The sequence below is a fragment of the Pempheris klunzingeri genome, chromosome 16, assembly GCF_042242105.1.
Source record: "Pempheris klunzingeri isolate RE-2024b chromosome 16, fPemKlu1.hap1, whole genome shotgun sequence".
NCBI lineage: Eukaryota > Metazoa > Chordata > Actinopteri > Acropomatiformes > Pempheridae > Pempheris > Pempheris klunzingeri.
Window position 1 is genome coordinate 18,256,287 of NC_092027.1, and position 17,907 is coordinate 18,274,193.

Below are 17,907 nucleotides of genomic sequence, written 5' to 3' on the forward strand. Positions count from 1 at the left end.
GACTGTCTTTAACTGCTTTTTCATTACTTTAGGTTGGCCTCCACAACAGTTTTAGAACAAGCAATTCAAAATTAAAGTTGCAAGGAACACTGAAGGGCCCTCACACATCCACGGGATCTGTTTAGAGCCGCGGGTTTGCTGCCGCAGTTTGGCCAACATGACCTGAATTTTTGTGACTGCTGCAGCGAGCCTTAATGGAACTGAGATGTACAACACATGTATCACATGCACGTTTCATATAAATCAGAAGATCTTTGTCACAAGAGACTGTGATCCTGTAGTCTGCAGCTGTTGTTGCGACTATGAGGCAATGAGGGCATGAGGATATCTGTTAAGCCTGGAGTCTTATCCAGCATTTGATGTGTGGAAGAATGGCTGGCTGGCAGAAGGAAGGATCTACGATATCGCTCCTTCACACACCGAGGTGGAGGAGTCTTAGGGTGTCGCTGAAGGAGCTCTGTGCTGTCAGTGTGTCTTTCATGGGATGGGAGTCATTCCGTCTCATGGATAATAGCTTTGCCATCATCCTCCTCTCTCCCACCACCTCCACAGGGTCGAGGGGGTGGCCCAGGACAGAGCTGGCCTTCCTGATGAGCTTGTCCAATCTCTTCCTGTCCACAGCTGTGATACTGCTCACCCAGCAGACCACTCCATATAAGATGGCTGATGCCACAACAGAGTCATAGAATGTCTTATGATACTCTTATACTATAATACAAAATTAATTATACAATATTAATAGCAAGGATAGAGAAGGTTACACTGTGCAATGTTTTTCTAATTGGGAATCAGAAAGGGCAAAAGAATGGGCATTCATGAGGCATGGAGCCTATTTTTAGACACTTAAAAATAGCTCTTTTCCTGTTGGGCTTAGGACATGGCTCCAAGAGGCTTTTTTTAGGTCTGGCCATTGGCCATACAGTGCCTATAGAAAGTCATCATACCCCTTTGAAATAGTTACTTTATTTGTTGTACAGCCTGAAATGAAAACCCATAACAAAAAAAGAAAAAAAAAAAGCGTTATTTACAAAATTCAGCCTTACTATGTCAAACTAATGAAAAAAAGGCACCAGTTCTGAAAATTAATAAAAAATGAAAAACTAGAATAACAGGGATGGAAAAGTCTCCTGATTTAATACTTTGTAGAGCCACCTTTTGCTGTAATTACAGCCATCAGTCTGTTTGGATAGGTCTCTACTCGCTTTGCACACCTAGATTGGGGAATATTTGCCCATTCTTCCTTGCAGAATTGTTCGAGTTCAGTCAAATTCTGTGGTGAGCGGTGATGAACTGCTCTCCACAGATTTTCTATTGGATTTAAGTCAGGACTCTGACTTGGCCACTCAAGGACATTCACCTTCCTATCCTTAAGCCACTGCGTTGTTCTCTTGGCGGTATGTTTAGGATCATTGTCGTGTTGGACCTGCCCATCTTCAGCTGTCTTGCAGAGGGACGCAGGTTTTCCTCAAGAATTTGGGTGTACTTGGCAGCATCCATTTTCCCTTCAATCTTGACCAATTTCCCAGTCCCCACTGAAGAGAAACATCCCCACAACTTAATGCTGCCACCATCATGCTTCAGTCTTAGTCCCATTTGACCATAAAACCTTTTTCCGCATGGCAACAGAATCTTCCAGGTGTGTTTTTGCATAGCACAAACGAGACTGAGTGTGGCACTTTTTCAGAAGAGGCTTCTTTCTTCAAGATTCAAGATGCACCCTTATTCATCCCCCAAAGGGGAAATTCACATATATACAACAGCTACATTCAGAAAAAGTTACAGTGAAAGACAAGGAAATCTTAAAAAGAAATTAAGTTAGAAAATAAAATAAATAAATATTTACAAAATATAATGCAAATGTACAAAAAATACAAAATAAAAGAATGTACAAGCTTGTGTAAAGCTTGTGAGATTGTTGTCACATGCCTTGTGACTTGTAAGTCCTTCAAAGTTGCCTTTGGCCTCGTGGTAGCTTCTCTGATCAATGCCCTCCTGGCTCGGTCATCCAGTTTGGACGGACGGCCTGATCTAGGCAAGCTGTTGGTGGTGCCATACGCTTTCCACTTCTTAATGATGCTCTGAACAGTACTCAAAGGGATAGCATATCTGTCCTTCATGGCGTCAACACATGGTCCTTCTGGGTATATCCCTTCCTTTCCATTCACAGAGCCCATTTTGGGTTTATTAGTCTCTGTCCAGGCAGAACAGTATGATGAGGATGTCTCCTCAAAGAGTGGTATTTCCTCAACCCGCTCGCTAGGGTAGTGTGTGATTAATTAATAGACCAGGACTCAAGTCCCCCTTCTACAAATGTAACTGTAAGAGAACCATAAATCCAGGCAACCAGGCAGAGGTACAAGACATCAGGCAGAGAACAGGCACAGGTCAGAAATCCAGATGCTCATACAAACAGACAAGCAGAATACAAACCTGCACTAACAACAATCCGGCAAGACACTAGACAAACTGATTGCTATAAATACAGAGGACTAATGAGCAACATCCAAGAGCTGGACTTTCTAAAGCCCTCCAAGATCTCCAGCAGGCCACAGGCAATGATGGAGAATTGTTGCTCATGTTGGTGAATTATGGCAGCTTGAGCAGTCAGAGTCTTGTGGGAAGAATCAGCGTTAGCTGGGCCCATACAGATTGGATGGTACTCTAAGCTGCTAGCTGGGAGGTGGATGGCAAGAAGCAAGAAAAATAAAGGGATACTGCAGGGCAGTGAGAGAATGAGCTCTGAAATGGCAGGAAGACTTAAAAGCTGGCAAACTGACAACAGGAAAAATGATGCAAGTAATTATAAGAACTGGTAATATTTTACATTTTACAACTCTTAGGCAAGATTTTAAATGTCTCTTATTTGTGATGTTTATTTATATTGCATATCTATCTATTACACAACAGTGGTCTTTTTTTCATTTCAAGCAAAAAGCAAAAGAAATATCTGTCAAGTTAAATTTGTCTTTCTCTGTCTTGGCGCAGCGGGTAAGTCGAGGACCCTTGCTGCGTTGCCATGGTGTTCAGGAGTGCATCTTGTTGGTGACTCAGCGGATCTCCAAGTATCCTGTCCTTATCCAGCGCATTCTGGACAACACTACCGGTGAATCACCCGTCACGATGGCTTTACTATCTGTCTACTATCTAAATGGCACTATAGGATTTCACTGCAAAATAAAATGATTAGATCTCACAGCCAGTATATATTTTACATACAATACTTAAAAATCTACTTTAATGCAAGATGCATGCAAGACCTGTGTCTGTGTGTCTGTAGACAGACAGACAGACACACAGATAGATAGATAGATAGATAGATAGATGTCTATAAATTGATGGAAAATGGTGACTAAATAGTTTTCTGTCTACACAATTATTTATTTGTTTGTTTCTCTTCCAGATGATGACGACGAGGCTTCTTCTCTGGCCAAGGCTCTCTTAATGGTCCGAGAACTTCTTACTTCAATAGACCAACAGGTACTACAATATTTTGGCAGTACAGAATTAGCCAGAATATTTTTGGGACATTTCATGGCAGTTAATTTTTCAGATTGTCTTTTTGAACTCATTATCATGACATTCTGTGGAACCCGTAATTCTTTTTTTTTTCTTTATTGCAAGAGAAAAGACATAAACAGGACAATTAAGTTAACGCTGTTGTGAATTGGCGCTATATAAATAAAGATTGATTGATTGATTGAGATTGATTAAGAAAAGTTTAAATGTTTAGTCAAAGAACAAGTTGAATCTACAACAACAACAACAATAATAATAATCTATATCGTTTATCCTTAATGGGGCATGGGGGTGGCTGGACACTGGGCAAGAGGCGGGGTACACCCTCGACTGGTTGCCAGTCACAGGGCTGACATATAGAGACAGACAACCATGCACACTCACACTCATACCTACGGGAAATTTAGTCACCTGCACGTCTTTTGACTGTGGGGTTTAAATTGGATCACCCAGAGAAAAAGGCCCCAGGCTCAAACCGGTAACTGAAACCTTCTTGCTGTGAGGCAACACTGCTAACCTCCATACCTTGCTGCCAAGTAAATAATATTAACACACTGTTTGTGTTCTGATTGATATCTAAATAAATGTAAGATCATGTAATAAGACTGACTAAGTGACTGTACTTAAGGGTGTCCTGGTAACCAAATAATGTGGTAATAAATATTGATAAATAAATGAGATAAATGAGAAAAAAGTGATAAATAAATAGAAGTAATGCTGTGAAACCACAATAATCCCCATTTTAATTTCTGGTCTCTTCCCATGCTTCCTGTGGGCTTTTCTAAAACATACAGTCAAACTCTCCTGGCCAAAGGTAAAAATGCGTCTTCCAAAAATAATTTTAAAAAAGAAACAGCATTTAATTAGATCAGCCAGAAGGGGCAGATCAACACCAGATCCTTTTACTAAGACCAGCACAGATTCGTATGTCAGATAAGTGCATCATTATCAAAAGTTGTGGCAGCATATCGAACTTTCAAATCTTTAGAAATGATTAGATTTCCTAAGATGATATTTAAGATTTCTTACTATATTCCATTTAAATTTAATCAAATTGGTATTTATCCATGTTCATTAAGGTTCTCTTTTGGACTCTAAATGGAATATGACTTTTATCTTGGCTGGCAGATGGAGGACCTGGAGAAAACACAACGGCTGCAAGAGATCCAGGCCAGGCTGGATGTGCGGGCTGAGGCAAGAGTAAGGGATGGTGGACTTTTCAAGCCAGGGGAGTTGCTCCGCCGGAGACTCATCCATGAAGGGACTCTTCTCTGGAAAACCCCTGGATCCCGAGTCAAAGGTACACAAAGCTGTTGAAAAATTATAGTTTGTGTGTAAAGTAAGTGAACTACAATATGTAACGCTGCAACAAATGACAACAGGGGGAAAAAATTAATGCCAGGGGATTGTCACAATGACAGAAAGCTCATAGCATTCAGCTCAGTTCAGATAGGGTACACAAGGACAAGGTTTTGATTGCTTTTCTATTTTTAGAATATATGATTGATATGGTGTATTGCTTGACTTTGTTTTAAAATACTAAAAATATGTATTATCATTGGATTTTGCAATTAATAAAATCCAATTGATATTACAGTATTAATTTGCTTTGGTAAATAGGCAAGTAAAAAAGCAAAACAATACATTTTCATAGGAAAGGTAACATTTAAAACAATGTATTGGGAAATATTTGAACCGAGTTCTTGCCACTAAATACTGGAGTGGGGACAAGACCTAATAATTATCAGAGATACTTAATAATCATAATAATAGGACTTATAGGACATATGTAAAGTCTGCCTTTGGGCACGATCTGTTCGAAGAAGAGGAAAGATAGCCTAGCAATTTCATCCAAGACGGCTCCTGACAAGGAGGCAATGTGATTTTAGGGACAGGAAACTACAAGAGTTGAGAATACGAATGAATACAGTCAAGGTGGCCAATACTCAGACCCCCTGGCTGTATGAGAGGGTGCAGGATAAAGGTGCCAGCTTAGAAACAAGATAGTTAGTTTGCATGCAAAACCCCACAAGTAGGACCGAAGTAGAACAGTATGGGGGTCGGCAACCTGCAGCTCTAGAGCCGAGGCTCTTTAGCACCGCCCTAGTGGCTCTCTGGAGCTTTTTCAAAAATATGAAAATGGAAAAAGATGGTGTGAATATATTTTTTGTTTTAATATAATTTCTGTAGGAGGAAAAACATGACAAACATTCTTAAAGTTTTCCAATGCTGTAAAAATGTGTATAATATGACAAGTCACCTAAACATGCTGAATAAAAGTCTCCAAATATTGTTTAACCGTTAAACAATAACCTAACAACACATCCCAACAATCAGACTCAACAAATAACAATAAGGCAAAACAAAACCTGTATATTAAGTTTAAACCATTGCTTAGCCATGTATACTGTTTTGTTATGCTATATATGCCACAGTTTGTGTTACCAGTCTTTGGAGGGAGAAAGGCCTTTTGGTGTTCTGCTTTCTTAGCGGTGTTGCATGAACAAGGCTGGAAAAAGGTTATGGTAACAATGGTCCTTGTCCTTGCTGTGCAGTGTTCTGGTTTCAGGTCAGAGGAAACCAGATGCTCCTTTGCTAGTTGGCCTTACAATGGGGGAGCTCTTCTTTTATTGACCTGAGGATGCCATTGGTCATGTGGCACTCAAGGGTTCAGGCTTGGAATTCAAACTCTGCCAACAACTGAGGATTCTGGGAGATTGAGTTCACAAAGGATCCCTTTGTCTCAAGACAAAGAAATGCGTTTGCATTTATACCAGTTAGTCTGTCTTCGTTCTTTGCCAGGTCGTTGCCAGGTCGTCTGAATTGTGGCATGGCCATCTTTAGAACACTGAACACTTTCTGAGTTTGTGCACAGAATGAAACTATTGAAAAAAAGCAATACATTTTTAAAAATGAGGGACTGAGTAGCTCCTGTATTTCACTAAATTGCAATCAGCACCTGATCACCATCTTTTCCCATCAGTGACACAAAACTTTTTAGAATGAAGGGTCAGGAACCCTCATCCCATTCATCGTTGTCAGGTTCGTTTGTGGTGGCAGCAGTTCAGCAAGTGGTTGGTTTCATAAGTATGTTTGCTCTCAGTTGGTAAAAAAGCATCAGAGAACTCATTTCCCTCACTTTAGTTTCTGTGGTTGCCATGATCACAACGTTTCCTAAAAAACTGAATTTAAATTAACTGAAAATGCAAAGGAAAATTGAATAGAAAGAAAATAAAAGGCTAACATGACCATTTCACAAGTAAAAGATGAGCAAATGTGAACACGAAGTGATGTGAGGCACTTTTCATGCATCAAAAGCAAAAATAGAAAAAAATCAGAGCAAAAGAGTCGTAAATGGAACATGACTCCGGTGTTGCACTGATGAAATATATGATACATAATTTATCACTAATTCATTCCAATCTGCTGTATTTTTTAGGTGGTGTTCAGATATTATTAGCTATTATAAGCTATCATTATAAGTACGCTGCTTGGGGGTTAAAATGCACTGCTCAAAAAAATTAAGGGAACACTTAAATCACACATTGGATTTAAAAGTAAATATTAAAGATCAAAATCTTTACTGTACATTGTGTAATTCATTGAGAACAAAATCACGTAACAACAGTCAGTGGAAACCAAAATCACCAATTGACTGAGGGCTGGATTCAAAGTCAAAGTAATGAAATTGAAATCACAGGCTGATCGAACTTCCATGAATTTCATCACGGCAACTTGTGCAGGAACTCCTGCAGGAGCTGGACTGCCTGTGCAACCTGAATGGGCTGCAGGTACAGCCTCATGCTACCAGTAGTGACCTGGACACTAGCAAAACCCAACACTAGAGAAGAATCAGTCGGGAAGGAAAAGGAGAGAGCGACTGTCTGTGGCCACCACCTGTGAAACCACTCCCTCTTTGGGGGTTGTGTTGTTGTTTGGGGGTTGTCTTCAGTGCTCCTGTTCATTTTCATTTGCACCAAAATGGGTGAAATTGATTCACAATCACTTATGCTTCCTAACTGGACAGATTGATATCCCTGAAGTATGATTAACTTGGTGTTATACTGTGATGAGTAAGTGTTCCTTTTTGTTGAACGGTGTGCTTCCTACATACTTCAAAATCTTTCTGCTAGACTTCTCTAAATACAGAGGGACGCATTTTAACAGCAAAGTTATTTCAGTGGAGCTCAGTCTAACATTTCATATTTTTTGTTGTGTCAGTCTCGACCACATTATTACCTTTGCTGCTGATTAAATGGTTTATTGTCTTTATAAGCTTTATCTATCCTTAATTCACTCATTATCACAACAAGGGCCAACAATAGGCCTTCTTAGCTTAAAGCTCAATTAAAAGCAGCTCACATAACTCATGGGTGTTGCTCAATAAAACAGAGCAAATGTTAAATGCTACTGGCCGAGTCTTCCCCTTCAGGTGGTAGCTTCAGGAGACCATGTGTGTGACATGGTCTAATGGGCTTCTTTGTCTAGTCTAATGGGCCATGTTAGAATCACAAAAATCAAGGGATGCTGGTATAGAGATCCCATCAGGTCCAGGTGCCTTGCATGGATCTTTTGAGGGATCTGCACGTATCTGCACTAGATATAACCAGTGGGCAGGGGTCCTGGGCCTTTTGCACCTCACTATCCAGACAGCTGTTCTCAAAGCGTGCATAGAAGATGTTTAGTTCATTTGAGAGAGATTTAGACATCTCAACACTGATGGTTTTCCTTTTGTAGTCTGCAATAGTTCTTAGTCTAGACCACATTTTGCTGGTGTTGGAGCCACCCTGGTAGTTACTACACTTTGTCCCTGTATTGTGTTTTAGAACTTCTTATACCTGGTTTTCCTGAACTCCAACAAATAACCCGAGTTGTAAGCACCAGTCTGTGCTTTAGGTTTGACTCAACCAGGAACCCAGGGCATTGGCACATTGTGTAATGTAGCTAGTGACTGCGTCCATGAAAAAGGGGTAGAGTGGGGGATATAACATGCAGCACAGGTCCTGGTTTGTGACATGTAGCATGCACTGTAACCATTCAGCTACTAAGGTATTCCAGATATTCCAGAAATTAAATTATGTTTTGAGTGGTGTATAATCACCTGAAACTAAGGATTGTGTTTTCGTTGGCTTAGAATGAGCCCTTTAAATGTATTTACGGAGCAGGTCCTCTTCCACAAAGTTCACCATGTTGCACCGCTGTGTTTCTATAGTAGCAGATAAAAAGGGCCTTTCACATTTTTACGTTGAAGTAGCAGCTTGAATTTGATAGTATGAATGGAAGACCAAAGAGACGAGGAGTTAAGTGTTTAGTGAGAAGTTTGAGAGGCTGATTTCTTACAAATGGAGGATCATACTTAGTATTTACCTGAGAGGCAGGGGTGAAGCACACTGCACCTGAGCAGAAACCTCCTGCCTTCAGACTAAGCTTATGTGGTTTAGATTAGCAGATGACAGAAAAAACCTTTTCAGACTTTGTTTAAGGGTAATAAAGATAGTTTGGTGACAGAAATGGCATCAGGTTTACAAGTGTTCACATATGTGCTTGATGCAAAAAAAAAAACCATTGTGTCTTTGTGTGTGTGTGTGTTAATGTGTAGATATACAGGTCTTACTGATGACAGACATCCTGGTGTTTCTGCAGGAGAAAGACCAGAGGTACATCTTTCCAAGTCTGGTAAGAAAAGCACACTAACATTTCATTCATTGATGGCTCCTTTGTTGCATAGATGACTGGGAAAACAACTGTTAATACTATTGTTCACTCACCTTTCCTCTGTGTCTCTCTTTATTGCTTTCTCCAAACAATCCTCTGCTGTGTGATCCAGGAAAAACCTCCAGTGCTGTCCCTTCAAAACCTGATACTGAGGGATATAGCCAATCAGGAAAGAGGCATGTTCCTCATCAGTGACTCCTCCCCTCCTGAGATGTATGAGTTCCACGCTGCCTCCAAGGAGGACAAGAGGGTGTGGATACGCCACATCCAGCACGCCGTCAGCAAGTGGGCAAATGCACAGATGCAACAACTCATACATACAGTACCAGTCAAACGCTGTGACACACAATCTCATTTAATGGTTTCGCTTCATTTTTATTTTCTACATTGGAGCTTAATATTGAAAACATAAGCATAAGGATAGAATAGGCATCAGACACCATATAATACCTTACCTACCCTTGTCCAAAAATGACATGGGCGCTTTACCTGGTTCTCATGGGGCACCCGTCATGTCCAGTCGAGGTGCAGGGTTCATATTCTGGAGACTGTTACGTTTCATGTCCCCTCTGCTGAAAAAGGCTTTGCCATCTCTTAACCTCATCTTAAATCGGCCGCGTGGTCAATAAGCAAAATCAAGAGGGATCTTGGGTCATTATGGTTGTTTCACAGAGAGTGAGAAAGAGACCCCCTGGAGAACGCATTTTACGTAGAGTATGCGTTCATTTTCACTCACCAATTACCTCAACCAGTGCTCGTCCTACCTCCATAAAGAGCATGACGGGGGGAGAGAGGTTCAGGAGGAGCAAAATCCTTGAGGAACTCTTTCACCATGGGATGAGATTCTGACATTCTCCTCCATTCGTGCTCTCTCATGACGACCATGCAGATACCGTGAACAGTCCTCAATGTGTGTAATTTCATCTCGCTGGCAGCGTGCAGCGGCTCGAAGAGAGCACCCATCAAACATATTTTGTGAAGTTATCACAGCTGTGATGAAAGCATTCCAGAAACTCAAAGGTGTACTTTACACCATCAATCTCGGTGTAACCGTCTTCAAGGTATTTGCCGATCTGTTTTTCTCTCTGATTTAGTGCGTGTTTGATTGTGATATTTTCACTGTGCAGTAGCCTCTCTAACCTCTGGATGGTGACATTTGAGAAGGTTTTATATTGGCGTCTGTAGTTGCCAGGGGTCGAGGAGGCAAAAAATTGGTGCAAAACACTTTCATGCAGGCTGAGGCTATGGTGATGCAAGAGACTCTACACCTGTTTCTCGAGGAAACTCCTTTGTGAATTTGGTACAACCAGTTCAGGGAATGTCACCGTCATTTTTACAATAATGTCGAGCTTCCTTTGCAAAGTTGAAGGTCCGCTGACTGGCCTCTCTGTACCAACGATAAAACTCTACTAACTCACCAGGACTCATGCGATCTACACAGTAATCACACCACAACACTTCTACAAGCTTGAAAAAAACCCTAAATTTACCTCTTCATCCATGTCAAAATGTCACACCTTACAACTTCTCATATAACACTAGAATGGAGGAAGACAGAGTCTGGCTTATGCTAAGGATGTCTCTGAAAAGAGCCAACTGCTGCGGTTGTCGGACAAGTTCACCTGTGTGTGTGTGTGTGTGTGTCACTTTGGTAAGGGTTAGAATGCAATGCTTTTACTTTCAGTGTATTACAGTTTGGTAATAGTACTTATTAATCTGATCACTCTTTGTCATTTATTATTGTATTTAAGTTGATATTTCAGCACAATCGATACTTTGAGGCATTAATATCATATAACATATATCATATAATCATTATTAATTTGGCCTATTTAAGACACTAGCACTAGCCTCTGCATTATACATCCAGGATGATGATCCACTGTTGCCCCAACTAGTTGAACAATGTCACCGGGAACACTGTCCTCTCCCTCGGAAGTCTTATTTGAATCGTTCAAGTGGATGAAAAAAACATTTTTTCACATTAGTTCACTAAATAAAAATACACAAAAATCATTGAGACAACTCTAGAGCTTACAGTCTACTACCCCCTCTACTGCCCAACGTTCCCAGTACAAACACACATTCTTTTTCAAAGTTTTCTTTAATTTTTTTTGGGAAATATCCACAGAAATCCACTGTTATTAACAAATACATCTCCATTTAAAAATTCTAAGTTTACATACAAACGGTAGATGGTCTGTATTTGTAGAGCTCCTTTCTAGTCATTTCAACTACTCAAAGCACTTTTACATCACATCCTCATTCACCCATTCACACATCATTCATTCAGGAGGAATCTAAGCTGGAGGAGACTGTTCTTTCACACACATTCACACACTGAAGCTGCTTCAGGAGCAAGTTGGGGTTCAGTGTCTTGCTCAAGGACACTTCAACATGTTGACTCATAGGAGCCTGAGGGCTAGGTGGCAAGATGGAGAGAGCCAGGTTGGGAATTTAGCCATAATACCGGGAAACCCCCTACTCTTAAGAGGTACCATGGGATCTTTAATAACATGGCATGTCAGGACCTTGGTATAAACATCTCATGCAAAGGACAGTGCTTGCAAATGTACAGTGTCCATATCTCCATAACAGGGACATTGTTACTGTCACGAATGCTTCCTTATGGACAGCAACACCACTTTCTGACATAGACCTGACCAGGGATCATGAACCTAGCCGTAAAGCACGCAACCAGAAATTATTTTTTTTAACACACCCAGTCAACTCTGGAGGGATGGTTATGATGACATTATGATGTGATGGCAGCCCTGTTTTTTTTAATGAAATAATGAAGTAATTAAATAAGACTGTATGTATGTGTATGTACTGTCTATGAGACTGTAGAATGTATGAATCATTTCCATAACATTGATGATAACAGGATTTGTGTGGTTTGTGCTTGTGTGTGTTTAGGTGCCCATCGAGAGATGAATTTCCCCTCATTGAGACTGAACACAAGGCTCACCTGCGGAGACTCAAAGGTCAGGAGACAAACATTAATGACACAATCAAAGACACATTTTCATATGGCATTTTACTGCATGCCTGTCTTCAGTGAGCACATGAAAGGCGCTTTACAAATACAGACCATTTAGCATTGCTTGTGTTTAGGACTGTGTCAGGACTGTGTATGTCAGGTGGCAGTATGCAACTATACATTAGATGTGAAACTTGATAAAAACTTGGTTGTATTAAGTTGTTGATGAATGACTGACTAGTCCTCACTCACCACCCACAGCTGACCTGCAGCAGAAGGACCGGGAAATGCTGGAGCTCTTACAGGAGAGGGTGACTTTATTCTGTGAGCTGGCAGAGGTAACAAGTGGTCAGGATGGCCTACAACCTCCCATTACTCGCTACTTGTTCAGGGCAGACACACCACAAGCTCCCCGTGCAGAGAAATTTCTACTGGATGCCACAGCTGAAGGTAAGACAACACGTTTCATGTCGACTAAAAATAATTGCACACTGGACTGCACATCCACCCCCAAATGGACAGATCAAAAGCATTATACATTATTTGTTAGTTTTGACATTTCAGTACTTTTCTCCAATCAGACAGCAATTAAAGCTACACTGACCTGACAGAAAGAGTCTGTCTTTTTGTCTGTCTGTCATGTCTGAAGATTCTTAATATTGTTTGTTAACCACAGGCATTGCGGAAATATCACCTTTAATGATAATGATGGAGTTACTTCAAAGTCCCCTTTCATGAAGTGTCTACACCATTTCATTTACTCCCAGAACATCTATATTTGTGCAATATGTGCTTCTGTACTTTTATTGTCAATATCAGTGTGTTACATGGTACTGAAAAGCATCTCAGAGGCAGCTATTTGCTGTGCTCTATTAAAAACCTGCACACCTATTCTGTTTTTGACGGAAGCCGTGCCAAGTTGAACAGAACAGTTCGAGTACGGTAGGCAGTAAATGTAAAATATAATGAGGGATAAAGCATTTTTAACAACTACGATATAGCCACAAATTATTGATCCATCCTCAATCAGAAGGTCGAGGGTTCGATCCCCAGCTCCTATGGGTCAGCATGTCGAAGTGTCCTTGAGCAAGACACTGAACCCCAACTTGCTCCTGAAGCAGCTTCAGTGTGTGAATGAGTGTGAAAGAATAGTCTCCTCCAAATTACATTCCTCCTGTATGAATGATGTGTGAATGGGTGAATGAGGATGTGATGTAAAGCACTTTGAGTAGATGAAATAACGGAGCTATAGGAGCTATACAAATACAGACCATTTACCATTTTAAAACTTTGTAGGCTACAGCACAATGACTTAAATAACAGCAATGAACCCAATGTGTTGATGAACACATCTGGTCAGGTGTTTTCTGCTTTAACAGACTGGAAGGTCAGTACTTTTTTGAAAACTGTGTATGTAGTTCATCTGTCACTAACTACCATTGTGAACTGACCAGGTTATTGTGTTGTTCTACTTAGTATTTGATTTGTTGTTTTTCTTTAAAAACATGGTCATACTTAATACAGTTTCCATTTGCCAGATCAGCATCGCTGACAATTAGCCAGTAGTGCTTTATTTATTTTAACATATGTTCTTCCATTCCACTGTAGTCCAGTGAAAAAATATTTATAAATATTTGTTTCATAAATAGGTTAATACTCAGATATATAGGGGTCAAAAGAGTGGTTGAAAATACATGTAAAAATGTGTTGAAATGTGGAGTTCATGTATAGTTACATATGTTTAAAAAATGTGAAAATGTATTTTATTTCATTGATTTTGCTAAAAAGCTGTAGAATTCTCTAAGAGGTATCTTGTACCAGGACACAGGCATAGTTTAGGAGAGTTAATTGGCTCATGTGACATGAAGAGGGTCAGAAAAACAACTTAGCAGGGATTTTATGAAACTTGTGCACAAAGATTGTGTATTAACTTTATTTTTTGCAAGATAATCTGCTGAAGAACAAGTGTCCTGAGTAACACAGCTTTGGCACGAAGATTTGATATGTGGTGGCACTTAATTAGATGCTCGTAGAAGTGAGCAGAGAGGAGTAAGGTGGATGGACTGGAGCTGCTGCTAGCTAACCCAGGGGGCCTTTCTACATAGATGGTAGACAGTCATGTTTTTCCACAATCACATTTAAAAAATTAATGACATTTCCAGCCCTCCTGAGATTTTGCATTAGTATGAATGAATGTTCAGAGCTAGAATGCAGAGGAGCTGAAAAGTCACCTAAAAGTTTGACTTTTAACTCGCTCTCATGCCCACATTGTTTAACCCAGATTCACAATTTCTACATCAAATCGTAGGAAAATGTGTGCCTGATGCAGAAATGTGGTCACTCTTGGCTGTGCCAACCAACTGCACCATTGACTCCAATATTAACTGAGAGCACAAATTTCAGGATGACGTCAGAAACAGTCATCTGCTCCAGCTCTCACATTTTAGATGTCAGAGACATAAAAACTACGCCAATGTGTTCAGCAGACTCTCTATATTTAACTGATGACAGTTATAGTCTTGAAATCTGCATTTCAATTTCCAACTATTTCTACATATATTCTGGACATCTTTCAACTTTTGAATCATGTTCAATCATGTTCATTTAAAATATTCAATTTTATTCAAGTGTTATGATCATTTTTCAACTCTTATCTACTGATTCGCGATCCATTTAAACATTGAAATGGTTCACGTTTCATATTTTCTGGACATTATTCAACTCTTAAATCCCATTCATAGTGATTAGAACCTAGTTCACATTACTTCAGTTGATTCTTCAAAAGTCAGCAATCAAGTTTAGGGTCAACTTTTCAGCAGCTGCTCCTTCATTCAAAAGGCAGCAATCCAGTTAAACTTTTCAGTAGTCAGCATTCTCTAGTCCCCATTTATTGTTACTTCTCTTTGGGCTGGTCCTGCCCATTGTCTGACTGAAGATATTGCCATTGGAGACCATCTGAAGCACTACTATTATTGATCGAATGTGAAATGTTGAAAAGTGAACTTATTTGAAACAAAAACACTAAAGCTGAAATGACATATGTTGACTTACTTTTGAAACGCATGTTTGTGTGTGTTCCCACAGTGGACAGGTTGAGTGAGCTCCTTCTGGGCTCCAGCGTGGACATTCCTCTTCTGTCTCTTCAGAACCACATGGACCTTGTAGAAGCCAGTGAGTGACTGAAGACTCTCATATGACAACACAAGATAATGTTTTGTTGGATTGATAGTCGAGCAACGCAAAGTTATAACAATTAACAACAATTGAGCGCAATATTTCACAATCCTGCTCCTGGGGCCCCACTGCCCTGCATGTTTCAGATGTTTCCCTGCTCCAACACACCTGATTCAAATAATCAGCTCATCATCAAGCTGTGCAGAAGCCTGATAAGAACGGACTCTTTTGGATCAGGTGTGTTGTCATCTAAAACTTACAGAGCAGTGGGGCCTCAGGAGCAGCATGGATTTAGAAAAACTTCCAAGATACTTAACATCATCATTAACATTACGAACGAATCCAGTGAGTTCTACATACTTTCATCAAATTATCATTAGTGAGATGACACGCACAGTAAATCCGAAGAGGGCAGTTAATATGCTCGTGCCATTTCATTTCTCACTGAGCATCAAGTTCAAATTCAAGTTTTGATGAAGACAAACACAGAACTTCTTGTCCCCTTTTTCTGTAATAAAAATTCAAATAAATGAATAGATAAAAAGTGGGATATTCACAATGATAAGTGTTTCTAGCACTAATACTGAGTGACTGCTGTGTTTGTCCCTATTCAGGTGATCAGGACCCTTTGGTCAATGGAACCCATGATTTCTTTGCAGCAAAGGTGAGCGTGGGTGCAAGATGGAACTTTGATTTGTTCATACTAATCTAAAAATGCGTTGTAATGACATGACAAGGCAGGGGTACTAAGTGGGTAGGGTCACATCATGTCAATAGGTTTTCTGGTTGGGCACACAGGCACAAAAGCATATGCATGCTAAAATCCCAGGTTCCTGCTGACATTTTTCCAGAAATATGAGAATACATTTAGCAGAGAATTCTACTGATTATGTCTACTGATTATATTCATATGTATCATCATTGTCATGATACTATTCCCTGTTTGTGGACTAATGTTTTGTCTTCTAAAGGATTGCATGAGAAGTCAAGACAAGTCACCGCCCTTGGTAAGTAAGGGGGTAAAGTTTTCTTAGTGTGTCTGTGTGTGCATGTGTGTAAAGCAAATGTCAGAAATAAGTAAGCTGCCTTTGTTTGACAGGAGATCTATCAGAGGCTGGTGAATCTCAGTGTTTATCTCCATGCACTCCAGGTGAGTAGACTTTTGTACATACCATATCATACTAGAAGCGGAGAGCCCTACAGTAGATGCTCATGGCGGGTTAGCAGTGATGACTAGCACCGCGGCCAGACGTGTCATTATTTATACCCTGAGTGGTAATGGTCAGTCAGTGTCCCCTGTGTCTCACCCCTTAATCATTACACACCCCATAGCCACACCTCACTGATATTTACACTGTCATGTCATTGTATTATTTTCTCTCTAAAAACTAAGCATGAACAACATTTGGTGCATTTGCCTAATGAGCTACTTTCATTGGAATAACTTCTCTAATGTATGCAACCCTCCAGTAGGAGGGCAGGATGCCACCATACTGGTGGAGCGTGTACCCCTGGAGTGTAGGTTTGATTTCAGAGGTGGGGGTCAGAAACACAGTGAAGTGAAAAGTTCTTAAACAAAGGAACAAAACGTGAATGCTATTTTCAGGTTTCATATGTATTGATATCAGTCTAAATAACAACATATTGTGATGTCTTAAAACAATAGTCCTGTTTTTATGCTGTAATCATTCTTCCTGTTCACACTGAGCAGTGAATGACAGAGTGGACCAGCGTCAGAAGAACTTGGAGGACAGTTGCCCAAGATTATATATAATACCAGTATGGTAGCTTGGCATCAATCAATCAATCAATCAATCTTTATTTATATAGCGCCAAATCACAACAGCGTTATCTCAAGACGCTTTACATGAAGAGCAGGTCTAGACCAAACTCTTTAATTAGAGAGAGACCCAATGATTCAGGAATTCAACATGAAGGATTCAAGAATTCACACATGAGCAGCATCAGATATTATATTAGGACACTGTGGAGGAAGAACTCCTCTTTAACAGGAAGAAACCTCGAACAGAACCAGGCTCAATGTGGGCGGCTTCTGTAGGGGGAGGTTGGACAGAGAGAGGGAGAGAGAGAGAGAGAGAGACAGAGACAGAGACAGATAGAGACACAGAGAGAGAGACAACACAAACAGCAACCAACGTACTAACAGTGACTATAGCACTAACAATAGGAATGTGACTAAAAGATTAGCAGTATGATATTATTGAAAAACATGACGAGTGTCCGACGATCCGCAGCAGTGATTCATGAAGCAGAGAACCACATCAGCAGGACCAGGACCAGGATCCACAGGAACCAGAGAGATGAGAAAGCACAGAAAGGCTCTGGGGACGATAGCAAGTTAGTGGCAGACATTTGGCTGACATGAGACATAATGATGGAGAGGAAGAGGAGGAGAGAGAATAGAGAGGAGCCCAGTGCACCATTGGAGTCCCCCGGCAGTCTAAGCCTATAGCAGCATAACTAGGGGCTGGTCCAAGGCCTGATCCAGCCCTTAAATA

At 40.4% G+C, this 17,907-nt stretch overlaps 1 protein-coding gene across 2 annotated transcripts in view; it reads left to right on the forward strand.

Moving 5' to 3' along the window:
- The window catches only part of arhgef2a (Rho guanine nucleotide exchange factor (GEF) 2a), a 41,377-nt gene that overhangs the window by 19,147 nt on the left and 4,323 nt on the right, over nucleotides 1–17,907 (forward strand). For both annotated transcript variants that reach the window (XM_070846976.1, XM_070846977.1), the window contains 11 exons: nucleotides 2,986–3,103; nucleotides 3,401–3,477; nucleotides 4,645–4,816; nucleotides 9,116–9,192; nucleotides 9,344–9,516; nucleotides 12,151–12,218; nucleotides 12,476–12,664; nucleotides 15,299–15,385; nucleotides 16,003–16,052; nucleotides 16,360–16,395; nucleotides 16,488–16,538. In XM_070846976.1, the coding sequence (XP_070703077.1) occupies nucleotides 2,986–3,103; nucleotides 3,401–3,477; nucleotides 4,645–4,816; nucleotides 9,116–9,192; nucleotides 9,344–9,516; nucleotides 12,151–12,218; nucleotides 12,476–12,664; nucleotides 15,299–15,385; nucleotides 16,003–16,052; nucleotides 16,360–16,395; nucleotides 16,488–16,538 (1,098 nt within the window). The remainder of the gene's footprint in view (nucleotides 1–2,985; nucleotides 3,104–3,400; nucleotides 3,478–4,644; nucleotides 4,817–9,115; nucleotides 9,193–9,343; nucleotides 9,517–12,150; nucleotides 12,219–12,475; nucleotides 12,665–15,298; nucleotides 15,386–16,002; nucleotides 16,053–16,359; nucleotides 16,396–16,487; nucleotides 16,539–17,907) is intronic.